The following is a 22267-nucleotide window of genomic DNA, read 5'->3' as shown; positions in this document are numbered from 1 at the left end:
TGTCATTGTGTCAATCTTCTACATATGTTCTGTCACCTGCTGTCTTTCATTTAGATCTTTGTTATTGAGGACATGATTGCCCTGACAGCTCTGAATAACTCGTTTGACAACTACATTGTCATCAATCTCTGACTCCATGTTCTCTTTGTCACATTCATCCCCGTATGTAAAGAGGATAATAACATGCATCAGCACGTCTTTACCAAAAACCTTTTGCATTAGTTTCAGTAACTCTTCTCCCTGCTCTGTGAACCTGCCGAACGGCACAATGAATAAAAAAGTTATAAATTGATCTGCATTTTAATGAGTGAAAACATTTGGTGGCAAAACCCTTGCAGGCAATCACAGAGGTCAGACGTTTCTTGTAGTTGGCTACCAGATTTGCACACATCTCAAGAGGGATTTTGTCCGGCTCTTCTTTGCAGATCCTCTCCAAGTCATTAAGGTTTTGAGGCTGATGTTTGGCAACTCAAACCTTCAGCTCCTTCCACAGATTTTCTTTAAAGTGCTTCTTTTTGAGCCACTTTTTTGTTGCCTTGACAATGTGTTTTGGGTCATTGTCATGCTGGAATACCCATCCGTGACCCATTTTCAGTGAGGAAAGGAGGTTCTCACCCAAGATTTGACAGTAAATGGCCCTGTCCATCGTCCCTTTGATGCGGTGCAGTTGTCCTGCCCCCTTAGCAGAAAGCATGATGTTTCCACCGCCATGTTTGATGGTGGGAAAGGTGTTCTTGGTGTCATAGGCAGCATTCCTCCTCCTCCAAACACGGTGAGTTGAGTTGATGCCAAAGAGCTCGATTTTGGTCTCATCTGACCACAACACTTTCACAGTTCTCCTCTAAGTCTACAATCTTGTCCTTGACATCTTTGGACAACTCTTTGGTCTTGGTGGAGAGTTTGGAATCTGACTGATTGATTGCTTCTGTGGACAGGTGTCTTTAGCTGAGATAAAGAGCACTTTAAGAGAGTGTTGTTTTCAGAAAATGCACACTGCACTATATAATAACAATGCAAGTTAGTGTGTCTATACCAGGGGTGTCCAAACTCTGTCCTGGAGGGCAATGTCCTGCAGAGTTTAGCTCTAACACCAATTAGACACACCTGAAGCAGCTAATAAAGCTCTTAATAGGCATACTAGAAACTTCCCGGCCGGTGTGTTGAGGCTGTGAGGCTGAAGTTGGATCCAAACTCTACAGGACACAGCCTTCCAGGACAGAGTTTGGGCACCACTGCTCTACACTGAACCTGAAGGTTACTTTATAAACACATCAATTCATAAATCACACAATATAAGCAATGAATCATGTAACCATTTCTTAAAAGGTCGTCCAGTCGTCCAATGGCATCTATCTCTTAGTGTGGCTTACGAGAATGAAACTACTCAGCTTTTACGATTTGCTTCGCATTTAGTTGTGATATACCGTGTATATAATTAAGAGATAGTACTGTTTCTTTATTTTCAGCATTGTTTGTTGACCATATTCAAACCGTTTTGAATATACCATAAGAAAGTTACTGAGAGCAGAACTCCAAATACGTGAATATGAAACTAACTTTACCGCAGTAATATTACTTTTTTTTATCCTTCTTCCCCATTGTTGGGGACCTAAATGTGAGACAAGCAGTAAATATCAAATGTCCAATAGACTTTGATGTATGAGTTTTAAGGTGCACTTGAAGGCAGAAAAGTTGTGCAGACGTCTAAATTTTGCTATTAAAGTGTCTAACCTTGGTACAATCCTAAAATAACGGGGCTTTAATAAGTTCTCCACAGCGGGGCCACAGAAGAACCATTTTTGGTTCCATAAAGAACCATTCAGTTAAAGGTTCTTTAAAGAACCATCTCTTTCTTACCTTTATAGAACATGAAGAACCTTCTTTCGCCACAAAGAACCTTTTGTGAAACAGAAAGGTTCATCAGATGTTAAAGGTTCTTTATGGAAGCATTTAAACAAAAAAGGTTCTTCTATGGCATCGTGAAGCACCTTTATTTTTTTAAGAGTGTACTACAGTAGTCAACATTTGAAGTGGATCAAAACAAAACCAGTTCTTGTCTTAGGACAACTTTAACTTTTTAGATCGACTTTAAATGTTGACCTCTGTATTTAAAGCTAGGAGGATATTATTGTCTTCATGAAATGATTTCTTTCTGTAGCTCACTGTAAAGTAATACTGTAATCATGTTGAACACAAGAGATGTTCAGCAGAATGTTTAGTGTACGTTCCCACAGGGTTTTTGCATTGAAAAATGTGAGCAGTGAGATGGGAATAAAAAGAAGGTAAAGTGTCTCTTTAAAGACATGTGAGATAATATATGCAATGATCACCAATTATTTACTTCTGGGGAAAAAAATAATAATTTTTTTGTTGTTGTTGTTGGATGCACTGATTATTGCTCTATAAGTCATGGTGATGCATTATGATACACAGTACAGTATAACATGTTTATTTATTGTTAACCACAAGCAATAGCATCACATCCCTTTGTCAGGGCAGCCCCAGTTTGCGAGGGACAGACCAGCTCCGTCCATCCTACCCAGAACAGCACATGTGAAGCTAAAGGACAGTTGGAGGAGTCAGTGAAGGGTGATGTGTTTGCAGGCTCCGAGCCTGTTAGAGTTCCGTCTGTGAGTTCAACACCCAGACCATCTCTTGTGGACCAAGTGGTCATTTTAAAGGCATTATTTGATTTCTTCAAATCCCTTTCATCTTTTTTGTAAAAAAAAAGAACATAACACAACAAAACGATGACTGACAGGTAACAAGTGATCAAGGGCCAGCGCAGATATTCACTCCAGCACCACAGTGCCTCCTGCCGCTTCAAGTGCTGCTTTCAGTTTTTCTGCTTCGTCTTTAAACACATTCGCCCGGATCTCCTGAGGTAGAGACTCTACAAGCTTCTTAGCCTGTAATTGGGAGGGAAACCATTAATGAAGACATCACAACACTTTTAGACAAGAAAATAAGTAAAAGTCACACAAAGCTGTAAGCTGCATTGTCGTCTACTGATATTTGTGACCCTGGACCACAAAACCAGTCTTAAGTAGCACGGGTATATTTGTAGCAATAGCCAAAAATACATTGTATGGGTCAAAATTATTGATTTTTCTTTTACGCCAAAAATCATTAGGAAATTAAGATCATGTTCCATAAAGATATTTTGTACATTTCCTACCGTAAATATATCAAAACTTAATTTTTGATTAGTAATATGCATTGCTAAGAACTTCATGTGGACAAGTTTAAAGGTGATTTTCTCTTTCTCAATATTTAGATTTTTTTGCACCCTCAGATTTTTAAATAGTTGTATCTCGGCCAAATATTGTCCTAACATCAAACCATACATCAATGGAAAGCTTATTTAGTCAGATTTATTCAGCTTTCAGTTGATGTATAATTTTCAATTTAAAAAAAAAAAAAAAGACCCTTTTGACTGGTTTTGTGGTTCAGGGATACATTTGACAGATTGGGAATAAACTACATAGACAACTAATTGAAGCGTGCCAGAAATAGACTGAAAGAAAATTAGCCTTTATGTCACTGTGGCCTATAAAAAGAAATTTGTATATTACTTAAAAACACCTTACCTGTACAAGATTCAGACCCTCCATGCAATTCTTCACTTCTTTAATTAGTTTCACCTTATCAGCCGCCTTGAATTCTGTCAGTTTGATTGTAAAATGGGTTTTCTCTTTCTTTGCAGGTGCCGCGTCCTCGTCTACCACCTGCAAATTCAGTTAAGCATTAGTAAAGTAGACAACTTGCCCACCGTGGTACCATTTTCACTGTTATTTTGCCTTTTTATAGAAACAAAAACCATTTAGTTCAGTAGGAACTCCATACACCATGCTTTGAAAAGCCTGTTGTCTGCTGTATACCTGAGGTTTTTTATTTATTTGATTTCACAGTGTTTGCTAAACTTTCTGTAATTTATAAGTCGGTATATGCTGTATGCCATGTCTTATCTTAATAGTTTTTGTTAAAGGATTAGTTAACCTCCAGAATAAAACAAATCTTGAGAATTTACTCATCCATATGTCATCCAAGATGTTCATGGCTTTCTTCAGTCGCAAAGAAATTACATTTTTGAAGGAAAACAATCTAGGATTTTTCTCCATATAGTGGACTTCAATGGCGGCCAAATGGGTTGAAGGTCCAAATCGCAGTTTCAATGCAGCTTCAAAGGGCTCTGCACGATCCCAGACAAGGAATAAGAGTCTTATCTAGCAAAGCCATCGGCCATTTTCTAAGAAAAAAATTATTTATATACTTTTTAACCACAAAAGCTTGTCTTGCACAAGCTCAACCTCATGCATTACGTATTCACACATGCATGATTTAGACGGAAGTACCAACCCAGTGTTTACAAAGTCAACATGCAAAGAAAGTCAAACACCTGTATATAAATAAAAGGTAAACAACGATGGCGGACGATTTAGACATTGGAGGAGAAAATGAGATAAAGTGTGCATTGGCGAGCTAGTGCAAGATGAGCATTTGTGGTTAAGGCGAGACACGGCAGGCAAAAACATCGTTTTTTTTTTATTGGTCAATTTTGAGATTTTTGGATATTTGTCTTCAATAACATGTCTTCTTTTAGACTTGTGGTGAAAAAAAAGTCCGAAATACACATTTAGGTCTTTATTTTACTGCACTTTGTCTGTTTGCGTCTGTAGATTTCTCATAAATTCAACAAAAGTTGGCGTTCTAAATCAACATGCTGCTCCATGATCTCTGTCTGTACCCAGTCATCACGTACACTGCTGGAAAGCTCTCTCTCTTCTGTTCAATGCTGTCGGATCCAAATATGGTTATTTCCTTTTTATCAGCAACCAATCGTGAAAGTAAAAGAGGGGATTTAACTCTAAATGCGCAATCTCATTGGCTGAAGATAATTTCTGACAACGTGATTCGTTCAGAATCGTCACATGGTATGCTTTGACGCTTCCTTGTTTGGTTTAGCTTTCCGCTGTATCTTTTGAGTGAATGAATGAAAATAACTTCGCATCAATCATCGAAAAGAGTACAGCAGTTGTCACTTGCAAGGGGGAAAATGAAAATTAGTAATGGATTACATGGTGAAATGCCCTCGGGAAGCGCATCTGAACGTAAGCTGTCGATGGGAACCCAGGGTGGTTTAGATATAAGCCAATCTATAAATAAAGTGCACTCTACACAACAGTGGCTGCTTGTTCATGTATTTGTGGTTCTCTGTGGTTAGTTGAAGGTCTTATTTGGCAATGTTGTTTTATTCAGTTTACATTGTTATAAATAATTACTTGGCCAGTTGTTTTGCTTGTTAGCAATGTTTTCATATAAAAATGTGTGGAATTTTTACAATATAAATTTTTAAAGCCCATTTTCTCAAAATGACTTTTCTCTCATACTCCAAGTCCGAAATCTCCACTTCAGTAGCACCTATATACACCAAACTTTCCAGTCTTGTACCTAGTTATATTATGAAGACTATTACAGAGGGATTTGTAAATATATTATTCCTAGCCTGATTTATATAACATTTTATTCCAAAAAACATGGCGAAAATACATTTTTTAAGGCTATTGACAGTATGTTCTAATTTACAGGATAACAAAAGTGGATATCCATAAATCCCTCTGTAAATTTTTTCCCATCTAATATGTGAACACAATGAAAAAAGAATTTTGAACCTGGCTTTATCCAATTCTGAGATTTCGTTTTTTAAAATATAGGCAAATTAGCGCATATTTACTTAGATAATGCCTAATATGCATATTTAAACATAAAATTACAAAAACTTTGTAATACATTTTTTTCTCATCTTAATGTAGGTAATCAACTGGGAAAGTTTCATGGTGATATCTGCTAGTTAAAATTTTTACCCTATTCACCTGTAGTGTCTCGCCTTAAAAAGTATATAAATTTTAATTTTTATGAAAAAGGCAGATCACTTCATTAAATAAGACCCTTATTTCTCTGCTGAGATTGTGTAGAGTCCTTTGAAGCTCTACTGAAACTGCAATTTGGACCTTCAACCTGTTAATCCCAATTGAAGTCCACTATATGGAGAAAAATCCTGCAATGTTTTCCTCCAAAAACGTAATTTCTTTACGAAGAAAATAAGATGTGAACATCTTGGATGACATAGGAGTGAGTAAATTATCAGGACATGTTCATTCTGGAAGTGAAAATATAAAATATTAGATATACCTCAGCAGCAGGAGCAGCTGCTATTCCCGCCATTGAGCCCATGGACATCATGCCAACATCCTGAATGTTCAGAGTTTTCTGAAGGGGACAAAACACATTTAAATCAGTGTTTCGAGTAAAGGTTACATACTATTGGAGCTGGGCAATATAGTGGATATTCACAATTATTCGGCAGCTGATTTCAAATTCAGCAACATCATACAGTCAAACCAAAATTTATCCAGACACTTAAACATTTCTCGCATTATCACAGTTTATTCGTTATAGCTTAGAAATGGTAATAAAACATGACAAGAACTCAGAGTTAAACTGTGTCAGAACAAATTCATCTTGATAATGTCAGATAACTTTGATAGAAAGGTAGGTAATGGATTACAATCAACCAAAACTTATTCAGGTAACTGTTAGTATGACAATATTTACACAACTATCAACTCTTTGTTGACCAATTATCAAGCAATGCTTAATTTTGTTCAGTCTGTGGTGTATAAGGTCAGGTCAAAAGGTCTGAAGTGTCTTTATGGTCCCAAATTTGTATCAATTTGTACCACTGTATGAAGAATTATTTGGGTATAATATGTCAGTTCACTTTATTTTGCTATCCTCACTTACATAAATGAACTATACTGCCCTCCAAAGGCAAAGTGCAGTAACTACGTGAACACTGAAACTGAGAAAAATGCCTTTAAAGTTTTTACAACAGCTAGTCAAACATGTTGACTCTCTCGTTTCTCTGAAACGAGACCAAAATTAAACCAGGAGACTTTGCCACGAGACAAAACAGTTGTCACAAAGTCCATTTTAAGCCTTAACTCAATTTTGACCAAATGTGTAGTTACTGCGCTTTGCCTTTGGAGGGCAGTATAGTGTCCTGCTAGTGATGGGAAGTTCGGATCATTTTACAGACTCGGATCTTTGAGTCTCGTTCACCAAAATGAACGAATCTTTTTTCGAGTCATTTCGTTCATTCCGTTCATTTTACCAAAATATAATAAAAAAGCTACGTGTTACTTCCATAACACATGTACTGCTTATACAAACGTTGATCACACTACAAACAAGACAAAACTATAATGCTATTAGAAACATAAGAGACTAATTCATTTTTTACCTGGGTCTTCAGTCTATGATTAACTCCCTCACCTCTATCTGTCCGGGTTTGAGTCGTTCGTTCATCACGTGACAGCCCCATATTAACTTAACTAACGCGATCTGAGCCGGAAATAGAATTGATTAGTTCATCCCTCGAGTCTTTCGGGTTTGAGTCGTTCGTTCATCAAGTGACAGCCCCATACGCTTAACCTATGCTGCTGGAGCCGGAAACAGAATGGATTCGTTCATCTCTCGAGTCTTTCGGGTTTGAGTCGTTCGTTCATCACGTGACAGCCCCATACGCTTAACCTATGCTGCCTGAGCCGGAAAGAGAATGGATTCGTTCATCTCTCGAGTCTTTCGGGTTTGAGTCGTTCGTTCATCACGTGACAGCCCCATACGCTTAACCTATGCTGCCTGAGCCGGAAAGAGAATGGATTCGTTCATCTCTCGAGTCTTTCGGGTTTGAGTCGTTCGTTCATCACGTGACAGCCCCATACGCTTAACCTATGCTGCCTGAGCCGGAAAGAGAATGGATTCGTTCATCTCTCGAGTCTTTCGGGTTTGAGTCGTTCGTTCATCACGTGACAGCCCCATACGCTTAACCTATGCTGCCTGAGCCGGAAAGAGAATGGATTCGTTCATCTCTCGAGTCTTTCGGGTTTGAGTCGTTCGTTCATCACGTGACAGCCCCATACGCTTAACCTATGCTGCCTGAGCCGGAAAGAGAATGGATTCGTTCATCTCTCGAGTCTTTCGGGTTTGAGTCGTTCGTTCATCACGTGACAGCCCCATACGCTTAACCTATGCTGCCTGAGCCGGAAAGAGAATGGATTCGTTCATCTCTCGAGTCTTTCGGGTTTGAGTCGTTCGTTCATCAAGTGACAGCCCCATACGCTTAACCTATGCTGCTGGAGCCGGAAACAGAATGGATTCGTTCATCTCTCGAGTCTTTCAGGTTTGAGTCGTTCGTTCATCACGTGACAGCCCCATACGCTTAACCTATGCTGCCTGAGCCGGAAAGAGAATGGATTCGTTCATCTCTCGAGTCTTTCGGGTTTGAGTCGTTCGTTCATCACGTGACAGCCCCATACGCTTAACCTATGCTGCCTGAGCCGGAAAGAGAATGGATTCGTTCATCTCTCGAGTCTTTCGGGTTTGAGTCGTTCGTTCATCACGTGACAGCCCCATACGCTTAACCTATGCTGCCTGAGCCGGAAAGAGAATGGATTCGTTCATCTCTCGAGTCTTTCGGGTTTGAGTCGTTCGTTCATCACGTGACAGCCCCATACGCTTAACCTATGCTGCCTGAGCCGGAAAGAGAATGGATTCGTTCATCTCTCGAGTCTTTCGGGTTTGAGTCGTTCGTTCATCAAGTGACAGCCCCATACGCTTAACCTATGCTGCTGGAGCCGGAAACAGAATGGATTCGTTCATCTCTCGAGTCTTTCAGGTTTGAGTCGTTCGTTCATCACGTGACAGCCCCATACGCTTAACCTATGCTGCCTGAGCCGGAAAGAGAATGGATTCGTTCATCTCTCGAGTCTTTCGGGTTTGAGTCGTTCGTTCATAGTTGCGCAATTGCGCATGCGCGACTGAACGAATCACTCCCGAGACGACTCGTTCTTCCCGAGTCACATTAAAGATTCGTTCAAAATGAACGAATCGTTCAAGAACGACCCATCACTATGTCCTGCACAAACTAGTAAAAAAAAATCAAATGGTGTATAATTTTTGGTTTGACTGTATATAGTGAAGAAGTGTATTTGACCATTATGTGTACAGAAGATTTACACTTAAGTGGCTTTTTATTTCATTAATATTATATAATCTTTTCAAAAATATACTTTAAGATTTGAAGCACACTACAAGTGAACATTCAGTACTTGTGTTATCACAACTTTGTATCGTTGTCCTAATTGTGACACTGGTGTTTATGAATTAACATACGATTAAATGTCATTCTTCTTTGTGTTCATTTAGTGAGAACTATCCCATATTGATTATTTGTAACTATTTCTACAGTCTTTTATGTCTTGCATGAAACATTGTTATTCGGCTGGCGTTCTGACAGTGTGCTGCACCTTTAGTAACTCATTGAGGTCGGACACTTCTATGAGTGTGAGGCTGGAGATGTCATTGACCAGCTGTTGGATTTTGGGAGAGTACTGCTTGGGCATCCCATCAAGAGGAGGTGTTGCAATGGCATCAGACGGACTGACAGGGCTGGTCTTGAGTGTTCGCAGGGCACACAGTGCTGCCGTCTGTACATTTTGTCTGTGAAATGAGTCAATTCAGACAACCACAATGAGCACATAAAACAGCAACAAACATAATACAGTGTATTTTCTATTAACAAAACAGGAGCAAATCAGCCTTTCCAAATGATTCCTGAAAGATCATGTGACGTTGAAGACTAGAGTAATGATGCTGAAAAGTCAGCATTGTATTAAAGGAACAAATTATATTTTGCAATATATCTAAATATGAAAACTGTTATCTTAAATTTTAATTTGACCATGCATCAATCAGCTTTCAGATGATGTATAAATCGCAATCTCTTCAAAATTGACCCTTATGACTTGTTTTGTGTTCCAGGGTCACATATAATAAATATATTCTCGATCACTGTTAGCAAAACCGCAGCAAATCAGCCTATCAGAAAGATTTCTGAAGGATCATGTGACACTAAAGACTGGAGTAATGAGGCTGAAAATTCAGCATCAATACATCACATTGATAATACATACAGCCAACAATACATTGTATGGGTCAATTTTTTCTTTTATGCTAAAAATCATTAGGATATCAAGTAAAGATAGTGTTCCATGAAGGTATTTTGTAAATTTCCTACTGTAAATATATTAAATAAATATTTTTGATTAGTAATATGCATTGCTAAGGACTTAATTTGGACAACTTTAAAGGTGATTTACTCAATATGTTGATATATTTCCACCCTCAGATTCTAGATTTTCAAATAGTTGTAACCTAACAAAGCATACATCAACGGAAAGCTAATTTATTCAGCTTTCAGATGATGTATAAATGTCAAAATTAACCATTAATGACTTGTTTTGTGGTCCAGGGTCACATGTTTTGATTGTATGCACATTTTTTTTTCTCTTTTATGATTTAGTAATAACCATATTAAACAAGTGTCTATTGAAAATCAACAACTTTGTATACTACTAATTTGTTTCCATTAAATTGCATTATGAATACAGTCTGAGATATAGTGAAAATGCATTCATTTAGCATTTTTGTTAGACAATACACTGTCACCGTAACAATTTGAGCATGAACTCCTCACATAAACCTCATGATCATGTTCTCCAGCATGGTTTGAGAAGACCCAAGATCCAAAAAGCATCTTGAGCTTCGATTTAACAAAGAACATCTGTGGCATCTTGCAACAAAATCCTTTGTTATAACTGTAAGGTTACAACTAGCAATATTAGGGGTTTCTTAACTTGAGGAGGTTAGCATACCCACTGCTGACCTTTAGTACAAAGGAGTTCACATGGTCAATGTCACAAATGTATTTACATTTAATTAGTGACTCAATAATGCATAAAACGAAATGCTTATGAATTCTACATCACAACTTTCAAATTTAAACCATTTAAAAATATCTTAGCATTTTTAATTCAATATGGTCTCAGCCTGTTTGTGGAACAGCACTGCTCTTTGACTTTCGTTTGAACAACATTAGAAATATATTGAGGAAATTATAAATGTATGACTTATTAACAGAGGTCACGTGACCTTCTATACCGGTATACGGTCATTCACGTTTAATTACAACTAAAAGTTTAATATCAAGTAAACATTAAAACGGTGTATGAGCTATACTATGACATACATGTTCCCTCACTTTCGACGTTCAGAGATTGTCATCTCCTGCAGAATAAAGATGCTTCTCATCTCATGTCAGAGGCTTATCTGAGCACATCACAATTAAAATGTGTGCACTTTAGATTTTTATAATATCTGTTTGTATGTATTACTAACAGCGATGCTGCTGACACTTTTAGTATGTGAAATATTCTTGATAAATCCTCCGTCCTTGAGACGCAGGGAGTAGTTATATATGAGGCTCTTACCGGTGTGTGTTGGCCGCGGCCCGCAGCGCGATCCGGACGCAGTATCTGCTGCAGTACATCGTGACCCGAGTGTACGACTAACCGATTTAGTGAACGCGACAAAATGACCGGCTAGTTCCCGCAACACAACTCTCTCAGTGTGTGACTGACTGTCAGACCCTCCGCTAGCAGAAGCACATGGCGTCCTCCACTGGCTCTTCCTGACCTACCCACAATGCACTGCGATGGAGGGACAAAACTTTATTTAAAATCTTCCTGACACGGTCTTTACAAAACCCTTTTCTTAAATAAATAGATATCTTAATTTGAAGATAAGTGGCCTCAGAAAACAATGGGGGACAATATTAAATAAAACGTACATAAATAAAGCTTACAACTACAACAACAACAACAACAACAAAAACTTACGCACTTAAAAACGGGGTTTAAAAGTCTCTAAACTGAGACACATTACATAAAAAAAGATATAATTGTAACTATTTCTACAGTCTTTTATGTCTTGCATGAAACATTGTTATTCGGCTGACGTTCTGACAGTGTGCTGCACCTTTAGTAACTCATTGAGGTCGGACACTTCTATGAGTGTGAGGCTGGAGATGTCATTGACCAGCTGTTGGATTTTGGGAGAGTACTGCTTGGGCATCCCATCAAGAGGAGGTGTTGCAATGGCATCAGACGGACTTTTTTATTCCTAAAAAAAGATAAATAAATAAATAAATAAATAAATAAATAAAATAAAAGTTAGTTCACTTGTGTGGATATAGCTCAAAATGTATATAAACTGAAAATGAGAGAAAAAAGTAGTAATGTTGATAAAATAAAATAAAAAATAAAATATATAAATAAAAGTTAGTTCACTTGTGTGGATATAGCTCAAAATGTATATAAACTGAAAATGAGAGAAAAAAGTAGTAATGTTAATAAAAAATAAAAAAAAAATAATGAAATAAAATAATAATAAACAAAAATTAAATTAAAGTTAGTTCACTTGTGTAGATATAGCTCAAAATGTAGATAAACTAAAAAAGAGATAGGAGAAAACAAGTAATGTTGTTACAATAAAGTAAAATGAAATAATATATATATAAAAATATATAAAAAACAAAATAATAAAATAAAAATAAACAAAAATTAAATTAAAGTTAGTTCACTTGTGTGGATATAGCTCAAAATGTAGACAAACTGAAATGAGAGGAAAAGGTAGTAATGTTGCTAAAATAAATAAAAAATAAACACAAAATAATAAAATAAAATAAAAATAAACAAAAATAAAATAAAAGTTAGTTCACTTGTGTGGATATAGCAGAATATAAAAATGTAGATAATCAAACTGAAAATGAGGGAGGAAAAGAGTAGTAATGTTGCTAAAATAAAATTAAATAATTATAAAAACAAATAAGTTAGTTCATTTGTGTGGATATAACTCAAAATCAAACTGAAAATGAGAAAGGAAAAAATAATAATGTCCCTTAAAAATAAAATAAAATAAAAAATACTAAATAAAATAAAATAATAATAATAAAATATAAATAAATAAAATAAAGGTTAGTTAGCTCGAAATGTACATAATCAAAAATGACAAGGAAAAGAGTTGTAATGTTGCTAAAATAAAATAAAATAAAATAAAATAAAAAATAAAATAATAAAATAAAAAATACAAAATAATAAAATAAATAAAATGTAAATAATCAAACTGAAAATGAGAAAGGAAAAAAGTAGTGATGTTGCTAAAATAAAATAAAATTAAATTAAAAAAATTAAAACAAATACAAAATAATAAAATACAATAAAAAAATACAAAATAATAAAATAAAATGTAAATAATCAAACTGAAAATGAGGAAGGAAAAAAGTAGTGATGTTGCTGAAATAAAATAAAATTAGAAAAAATTAAAACAAATAAAAAATAATAAAATAAAAAATAATTAAAATAAAATATAAAAAATACAAAATAATAAAATAAATAAAATGTAAATAATCAAACTCAAAATGAGGAAGGAAAAAAGTAGTGATGTTGCTAAAATAAAATAAAATTGTAAAAATTAAAACAAATACAAAATAATAAAGAAAATACAAAATAATAAAATAAAATGTAAATAATCAAACTGAAAATGAGGGAGGAAAAGAGTAGTAATGTTGCTAAAATAAAATTAAATAATAATGAAAACAAATAAGTTAGTTCATTTGTGTGGATATAGCTCAAAATCAAACTGAAAATGAGAAAGGAAAAAATAATAATGTCCCTTAAAAATAAAATCAAATAAAAAAATACAAAATTAAATAAAATAATAATAATAAAAAATAAATAAATAAAATAAAGGTTAGTTAGTTGGATATAGCTCAAAATGTACATAATCAAAAATGACAAGGAAAAGAGAAGTAATGTTGCTAAAATAAAATAATAAAATAAAAAATAAAAAATAATAAAATAAATAAAATGTAAATAATCAAACTGAAAATGAGGAAGGAAAAAAGTAGTGATGTTGCTAAAATAATATAAAATGAGAAAAACTAAAACAAATACAAAATAATAAAATAAAAAATAATAAAATAAAATAAAAAAGTACAAAATAATTAAATAAATAAACTGAAAATGAGGAAGGAAAAAAGTAGTGATGTTTTTGCTGAAATAAAAAAAAAGAAAAAAATTAAAACAAATACAAAATAATAAAATAAAATAATAAAATGTAAATAATCAAATTGAAAATGAGGAAGGAAAAAAGTAGTGATGTTGCTAAAATAAAATACAATTTGAAAAAAATTAAAACAAATACAAAATAAACAAAAAATAAAAGTTAGTTACCTTGTGTGGATACAGCTCAAAATGTATTGGTTTGTTATACTGATGAGATTTATGGCCAAATAAAAACATTCAGAAGCAATAATTTCAGAATGCTGTATGATAAGAAATAATAATCCTATTTTTTTTTTTCCAACTATCTCTTTGTTTCTATGTTAATAAAGTTATCGTGAGCCAAAAACATTAGTTCTTCGTCTATGCAGAACTTGAAGGGGAGGAGCAGACAGTAGCCTCTTATCCAGGTAATCTCCTGACCCATCTGCCGGTTCTTCAGCCATCACTGAGCACTTCCACTTCCTCCGAACAACAGTGCAGCATATGTATCAGCAACATATGTAACATATACAGTCCTGACATTTAAAAATAAATAGTATAAAAAGTATTATATATTGCTTTCTTCCGCAGATCATGCTGCTCTCTCCAGCGGCTGAGCGCAGTCAGGAAGGTTTGCTGTCGGTGCTCTGGGAGCTCCTGGAGGATCAGTCTCACCGTGAGCTGTTTGGTCTGGAGTTGGGATCAGGCACAGGGCAACATGTGGTGCACTTCGCTCAAGAAATGCCCTTCGTCACATGGCAGCCATCAGACATCAAGGAGGAAGCACGAAACAGGTACGGTACGTTCTTTTCTTTGTTATGGTGTAATTACAAATGCCATTATGAGGCATATATCACGTAATTAGCCGGGTGTGTAATGTGGCATCTCTGCTGCAGTATCAGAGCTTACATTGGAGCCACTAAGGTAAAAACAGTGCTTGAGCCGGTGTTTCTGGATGCCAGTGAACCCTGGGAGAAATGGGCAGGACTTCCACAAAGCTCCTGTGACATTATTATAGCAATAAATCTGCTCCAGTACAGCCCCTTCAGCACCGCAGAGGTATGATGGCTATATACATAATAATGACTTTTTGAGTTATTAAATCCTGTGATCCAAAGCTGAATTTTCAGCATCATTACTCCAGTCTTCAGTGTCACATGATCCTTCAGAAATCATTCTAATATCCTGATTTGCTGTTGAACATCTCTTATTATCAGTTTTCAAAACTGTTGTGTTGCTTCATATTTTTGTGAAACAATTCTTTGATGAATAGAAAGCATTTATGTGAAATTAAAAAAAAAAGATTTACTGTTCTTTTTGATCAAGTCAGTGTTCATTTCTTTCAAAATCTTTTAAACTTTATTGTATGCATTTATAAGCAGTTACAAAATGCATTATTGTAGTCTTGTATCCACAGGGTGTGTTTAAAGGATCTGGGCAGATACTGAAACAGAATGGCCTTTTAATGACTTACGGAGTGAGTTTGAGTATTGTATCATTTTCATATGATGGTTTACAGTTGAGGTCAAAAGTTTACATACACCTTGCAGAATCTGCAAAATGTTAATTGTTTTACTATAATGAGAGGGATCGTACAAAATGCATGTTGTTTTTTATTTAGTACTGACCTGAATAAGATATTTCACATAAAAGGTGTTCACATATAGTCCACAAGAGAAAATAGTAGTTGAATTAATAAAAATGACTCTCTTCAAAAGTTTCTTAATACTGTGTTGTTACCTGAATGATTTTTGTTTTGTTTAGTGATTGTTGTTCATGAGTCCCTTGTTAGTCCTGAACAGTTTGAACCTTCTATAAGGTTCAGAAAAATCCTTCAGGTCCCACAGATTTTTAATGATAACTGTATGATTTTGAGATCCATCTTTTCACACTGAGGGCAACTGAGGGACTCATATGCAACTATTACAGAAGATTCAAACACTCACTGATGCTCCAGAAGAAAAAACATTGCATTAAGAAGTGGAGGGTGAAAACTTTTAGAATTTGAATATCAGAGTAAATTCAATTTATTTTGTCTTCTGGGAAACATGTAAGTATCTTTTGTAGCTTCTGAAAGGCAGTACTAATTGAAAACGAAAAATGAAAAATGTACATCTTCATTCTGTTCAAAAGTTTTCAGCCCTGGCTCTTAATGCATTGTGTTTTCTTCTGGAGCATCAGTGAGCGTTTGAACCTTCTGTAATAGTTGCATATGAGCCCCTCAGTTGTCCTCAGTGTGAAAAGATGGATCTCAAAATCATACAGTCATTGTTGGAAAGGGTTCAAATACACTAAATGTTGAAAAACCAAAGAATTTGTGGGACCTGAGGGACTTTTCTGAAGAAGAGCAGGCAGTTTAACTGTTCAGGACAAACGAGGGACTGATGAACAACTATCACTAAACAAAAAAAAAAACAGCTGTGGATCATTCAGGTAACAACACAGTATTAAGAATGAAGTGTATGTAAACTTTTGAACGGGGTCATTTTTATAAATTCAACTATATTTTGTCTTGTGGGCTATATGTAAACATCTTTTATGTGAAATATCTTATTCAGGTTAGTACTGAACAAACAAAAAACATGCATTTAGTTTGATCCCCCTTATTTTGGTAAAATTATTTACATTTTGCAGATTCTGCCAGGTGTATGTAAACTTTTGACCTCAACTGTTATGTGTTTTTGATAAACAACATAGTCATAACCTCATGGAATGAAATGTGTCTCAGCCGTATGCTATCAATGGAACCATCACTCCAATCTGCAACGAACAACTAGACCAGACGTTACGCCAGATGTGGGTTTTCAAATATACATCTTTTTATTTCAAGATTCAATAATTTTTGGTACTTGTTAACACATAAGAATGAATATGTAGACGTATTTTTCATCTTACAAACCTACTTTGTGTCTTGCCCTGTTTTACACTAACTGTCAATCAGGAATCCGGATTGGGGTCTTCCAGACATCGATGTGCTCAGACAGCTGGCGTTCAGTAGCGGAATGAGAATGGAACGAATGGTGAGGCGCAATTAATTACTTAAATTACTTATGAGCATCATGGCATTATACTTGCAACAATTAAGCTTATATTTCTCCCCAAAAATCTCCTTACCATAATGTTTTACTGTATTATTACTTTTTTTTTGTAATTCTCATGCTTTCATTTTTCTTTTGTATTTAAATTTGAATAAACTACAGTCAAAACATGCAAATTTAGAACAACTTAATTCACACTGTATTCATTTACTCAATTCACACTGCAGTCCAAGTTTTTGTGTAATAGTAATGAGGACTTGGGAGGTTTTAAAGGCGGCATATCATGAAAATCTGACTTTTTCAATGTTTAAGTGCTACAATCGGGTCCCCAGTGCCTTTATTACCGCCCCTTAGTCTGACCGTTTCCACTTTCAGCACCGCCATTTTGTTTTCGCAAGCGACAACGGTGTACCAGTTCTAACGCCAATGGCCAAAGTTCAAGCAAAGCATGCTAACTGTTCTGTCTTTGGCTGCACAGATGAGCACAGAACACTATTTAGAGTCCCAGCCTCAGAAAAAATGAGAGAGCAGTGGATTTATTGATTTATTTGTATATTACGCTGCTGCTGCCACACAGATCTAATATAAACATGCGATTTCTTTCCCAGCTGTTTACCATCACAGACATAACTGTTTTTGTAACTCCTGTGTTTTTAACATAAACCTGTGTATTTGACCGTTTAAGCACAATAAGACACAAAAGAGATGTATTAAGTTTAGTACATTTTCTGTGCGCATACTGCAGATGTGTGCGTTCAGATAACCCTATATCAGAAGTTTAACACTAACATGGTTTAAAACGCATGATTTCAGCGTGATTAGACACGCTAATCAAGACCAAACGTGTTTTGTAGCAGAGTATCTGAGGTATGAGCTGTAAAGGCACAGCCTTGATCTGGAAAAGGGGGCGGGGAGCAACACGCATAAAAACAGCGTGTTTCTGCTTCCACTCAAAACAGGCGTATTTAAAATAATAAACTTAAATGATAAAGAAAACAATCTGTTTGGTTTTATACAAAAATAGGTCTCCTTTAATTGCCAAATTACAGTTGAGGTCAAATGTTTACATCCCCTTTCAGAATCTGCAAAATGGTTAATGGTTCAAACAATGATTTTTCTTTTAATATATTGCCTAAATATCAATATTTTTTATTTTGTACTGCCCTTCTGTACTGTTTTCTATGAACAAGATGGCGCCGCGAATGGCAGCCTCTGTGCTTAGCTCTCCAGTTGTTTTAGTGTTTTTGTTCGTTTTTCCTGTTTTTTGTTTTGCAAACACGATCAGTTTTACAAGGGATGAACTGCTAAACATTAGGCAGAACATACCACAAAATCTCCTACCGGTTTTTGATTATTCGGACGTTTTGCTCAACATCATAGTTGGCGGAGCGGCGGCGCTTACCAAAGGCTTCAGGACGCGCAGGACGCGGGGGAAGCGCGCCGGCGCGCTCGTGAAGCTTCGTCAGCGTGGATTCAGGATGACACTGCCAGGCATACATTTGGCAAATCTCCGGTCTCTACCAAACAAAACGGACGAACTCCTTCTGCTCTCCCGGACAAATAAGGACTTCTCACACTCTGCTGCTCTGTGTTTCACGGAAACCTGGCTGAACGCGGCTATACCGGACAGCGCGATTCATCTCCCGGGATATCAGCTGTTCAGAGGAGACCGCGACGCAGAATCGACGGGGAAATCGCGCGGCGGCGGGACGTGCTTTTACATCAATGAGAGGTGGTGTACAGATGTAACAGTGTTAAAGAAAATATGCTGTTCTGATGTTGAAGCGCTTTTCATAAACTGTAAGCCGTTCTATTCGCCGCGAGAGTTTTGCTCGTTCATTCTCGTGAGTGTGTACATTCCACCGCAAGCGCACGTGAGCCTGGCGTTACAGAAACTCGCTGATCACATCACAGAGACAGAACAACAACACCCGGACTCTGTTTTAATCATTCTTGGGGATTTTAATAGAGCAAATCTCTCCCGTGAACTTCCAAAATACAGACAGCACATCACATGTCCGACCAGAGATAGAAATATATTGGACCACTGTTACACCACAATAAGGAATGCATATCACTCTGTCTCACGGGCAGCTTTGGGACTTTCTGATCACTGCCTGGTTCATCTTATACCAACCTACAGGCAACAACTTAAATCTGCTAAACCTGTAGCAAAGTCTGTAAAGAGATGGACCAACGAAACAGAGCGGGCTTTACAAGCCTGTTTCGAATGTACTGATTGGAGTGTTTTTGAAGCTGCTGCTACTGATCTGGACGAGCTTACAGAGACTGTTACTTCATATATCAGTTTCTGTGAGGATTTATGCATTCCTACCAGGACTCGCTTAACTTACAACAACGACAAACCATGGTTCACTGCAAAACTCAGACAGCTTCGTCATGTCAAAGATGATGCTTACAGGAAAGGGGACAAAGTCTTGTATAAAGAGGCCAAATACACACTGGAAAAGGAGATCAAAGTGGCAAAGAGAAATTATTCCGAAAAGATAAGGAACCAATTTCATTCCAGTGACTCTTCATCAGTGTGGAAAGGTCTAAAACACATCACCAATTACAAGACATCATCCCCCAGCACTTTGCAGAATCAGCAACTGGCAGACGATCTGAACGAGTTCTATTGTCGGTTTGAAAAGACACCATTTACACCTCCAACATCACCCCTCTCCCCCACTCCTGCAACTCCCATTCAAATCAGTGAAGATGAGGTACGCAAGGTCTTCAAAAAGAACAAAAGAAGAAAGGCACCAGGCCCTGACGGTGTCACACCAGCCTGTCTGAAAACCTGTGCAGATCAGCTGGCACCCATTTTCTCACAGATCTTCAATAGGTCTTTGGAGTTGTGTGAAGTCCCCGCCTCTCTCAAACGTTCTGAAATCATCCCCATTCCAAAGAAACCCAAAATAACAGGACTTAACGACTACAGACCTGTGGCGCTAACATCTGTCGTCATGAAGTCGTTTGAGAAACTGGTTCTGGCTTATCTGAAGGACATCACCAGACCCTCACTGGACCCCCTGCAGTTTGCTTATCGTGCAAACAGGTCTGTAGATGATGCAGTGAACATGAGTCTACATTTCATACTGCAGCATCTGGACAAATCAGGGACTTATGTGAGGATCCTGTTTGTGGACTTCAGTTCAGCCTTCAACACTATCATCCCAAACCTCCTCCTGCCCAAACTAACTCAGCTCTCTGTGCCCACATCAGTCTGTCAGTGGATCAACAGCTTCCTGACAGACAGGCAGCAGCTAGTGAGGCTGGGAAAATTCTCATCCAGCACCCGTACTATCAGCACTGGCGCCCCTCAGGGTTGTGTCCTCTCCCCACTGCTCTTCTCCCTGTATACAAATGACTGTACCTCCAAAGACCCCTCTGTCAAGCTCCTGAAGTTTGCAGACGACACCACACTTATCGGCCTCATTCAGGACGGTGACGAGTCTGCTTACAGACAGGAGGTAAAAGAGCTGGCTGTCTGGTGCATTCATAACAACCTGGAGCTCAACACGCTCAAAACTGTGGAGATGATCATAGACTTCAGGAAAACCCCCCCTGCTCTCCCCCCACTCACCATCATGAACAGCACTGTAAACACAGTGGAGTCATTCAGGTTCCTTGGAAATACCATCTCTCAGGACCTGAAGTGGGACATTCACATAGACTCCATTGTGAAAAAGGCCCAGCAGAGGCTGTACTTCCTCCGCCAGCTGAGGAAACTCAACCTGCCACAGGAACTGCTGAAACAGTTTTACTCTGCCATCATTGAATCCGTCCTCTGCACTTCAATTACCATCTGGTTCAGCTCAGCTACAAATTCTGATCTCAGAAGACTACGTCGGATAGTCCGGACTGCTGAGCGAATCATTGGTACAACCCTCCCTACCCTTCAAGATCTCTACTTATCCAGAGTACGGAAAAGGGCTGCCAAAATTACTCTGGACCCCTCACATCCAGCACACTCACTTTTTGAACTGTTACCATCCGGTCGGCGCTACAGAGCACTGAGCACTAGAACGACCAGACACCGAAACAGTTTCTTTCCTCAGGCAATCCATCTCATGAACACTTGATCGTGGAACATACAACACTATACATTCTTTATTCATTTTTCCGTTATTTATTTAAAGCACATACTTACTTCCATTCAAATGTCTTTGCTATTTTTGCACATTGTCTGTCTTGTATACCTCTATATTGTTCTTTTTATAATATGTATCGTCTTGTCACTGTCATTCTGTAGCACTGTGGAGCTCTGTCACAAAAACAAATTCCTAGTATGTGCAAACATACCTGGCAATAAAGCTCATTCTGATTCTGATTCTGATTCTGATTCAGAGGCTACAGAAGACACTTCATGATTCCCAAAAGACAAATAATTTAAATTTACCCTGATCTTTAAATTCAAAAAGTTTTCACCCCCTGGCTCTTAATACATTGTTTTTCCTTCTGGAGCATCAGTGAGCGTTTGAACCTTCTGTAATAGTTGCGTATGAGTCCCTAAGTTGTCCTCAGTGTGAAAAATGGCTCTCAAAATCATACAGTCATTGTTGGAAAGGGTTCAAATTCTTAAAAATGCTAAAAAAAAACTAAAGAATTTGTGGACAGTTTAACTATTCAAACAAGGGACTTGTGAACAACTATCACTAAACAAAAAAACACAGCTGTGGATCATTCAGGTAACAACACAGTATTAAGAATCAAGGGGATGTAAACTTTTGAACGGGGGTCATTTTAAAAAAAATTCAACTATTTTTTCTCTTATGGGCTATATGTAAACATCTTTAATGTGAAATATCTTATTCAGGTCAGCACTAAATAAACAACAACATCCATTTTGTACGATCCTCTTACTTTGGTACATAAAAATATAATTTTTCATTGATTCTGAAAAGGGGATGTAAACTTTTGACCTCAACTGTACCACTAAATCTTACTAGTCCTAAATACAGGCTTTTTCTTTAAGCAAAATACATTTCGCTATGTCTATCTAATGATTGAGAGATGAAATGTGACAACATTTATAACAAGTTTCAGCTCTGATAACCTCTGTTTGGTGTCTGTTATTCAACAGATTGAGATGCCTGAGAGCAACAAATGCCTTGTCTTCAGAAAACTGTAGGAAATCTTTCCAATCCGTGAACATGGATCCAGTTTCCAGAGAAAAATATTTACGCCGTTTCCCTTTCTTTTAGTCTTCAAACAGACAAA

General features: G+C 36.9%; 2 protein-coding genes across 2 annotated transcripts; one reads left to right on the top strand and one right to left on the bottom strand.

Annotated features, from left to right (window-relative positions):
• Positions 1-2433: 2433 nt before the first annotated feature.
• mrpl12 (mitochondrial ribosomal protein L12) lies at positions 2434-11595 on the bottom strand. Its single transcript, XM_073837674.1, has 5 exons — positions 11391-11595; positions 9369-9561; positions 6193-6270; positions 3591-3728; positions 2434-2909 (listed from the first exon to the last, which is right to left on the bottom strand). Exons 1-5 carry the CDS (start codon positions 11447-11449, stop codon positions 2793-2795), a joined length of 585 nt encoding a protein of 194 aa, XP_073693775.1. The 5' UTR covers positions 11450-11595; the 3' UTR covers positions 2434-2792.
• A 2883-nt stretch (positions 11596-14478) lies between these two features.
• On the top strand, positions 14479-22267 carry LOC141332605 (methyltransferase-like 26 B). Its single transcript, XM_073837672.1, has 6 exons — positions 14479-14797; positions 14900-15062; positions 15421-15480; positions 16732-16799; positions 16945-17023; positions 22131-22267. Exons 1-6 carry the CDS (start codon positions 14598-14600, stop codon positions 22176-22178), a joined length of 618 nt encoding a protein of 205 aa, XP_073693773.1. The 5' UTR covers positions 14479-14597; the 3' UTR covers positions 22179-22267.

Source organism: Garra rufa, chromosome 1 (assembly GCF_049309525.1).
Source record: "Garra rufa chromosome 1, GarRuf1.0, whole genome shotgun sequence".
NCBI classification, from domain to species: domain Eukaryota; kingdom Metazoa; phylum Chordata; class Actinopteri; order Cypriniformes; family Cyprinidae; genus Garra; species Garra rufa.
This window is presented reverse-complemented; position numbering and strand designations above follow the sequence as displayed.

Excerpts from the sequence above, each read along its gene's own strand:
- mrpl12 (XM_073837674.1), bottom strand. The coding sequence starts at position 11,449 with ATGTACTGCAGCAGATACTGCGTCCGGATCGCGCTGCGGGCCGCGGCC. Across the intron at positions 9,562-11,390 it reads GCCGCGGCCAACACACACCG|ACAAAATGTACAGACGGCAG; the intron begins GTAAGAGCCTCA and ends CTCATTTCACAG. Across the intron at positions 3,729-6,192 it reads CAGCTGCTCCTGCTGCTGAG|GTGGTAGACGAGGACGCGGC; the intron begins GTATATCTAATA and ends CTGAATTTGCAG.
- LOC141332605 (XM_073837672.1), top strand. The coding sequence starts at position 14,598 with ATGCTGCTCTCTCCAGCGGCTGAGCGCAGTCAGGAAGGTTTGCTGTCG. Across the intron at positions 14,798-14,899 it reads AAGGAGGAAGCACGAAACAG|TATCAGAGCTTACATTGGAG; the intron begins GTACGGTACGTT and ends TCTCTGCTGCAG. Across the intron at positions 17,024-22,130 it reads GAATGAGAATGGAACGAATG|ATTGAGATGCCTGAGAGCAA; the intron begins GTGAGGCGCAAT and ends GTTATTCAACAG.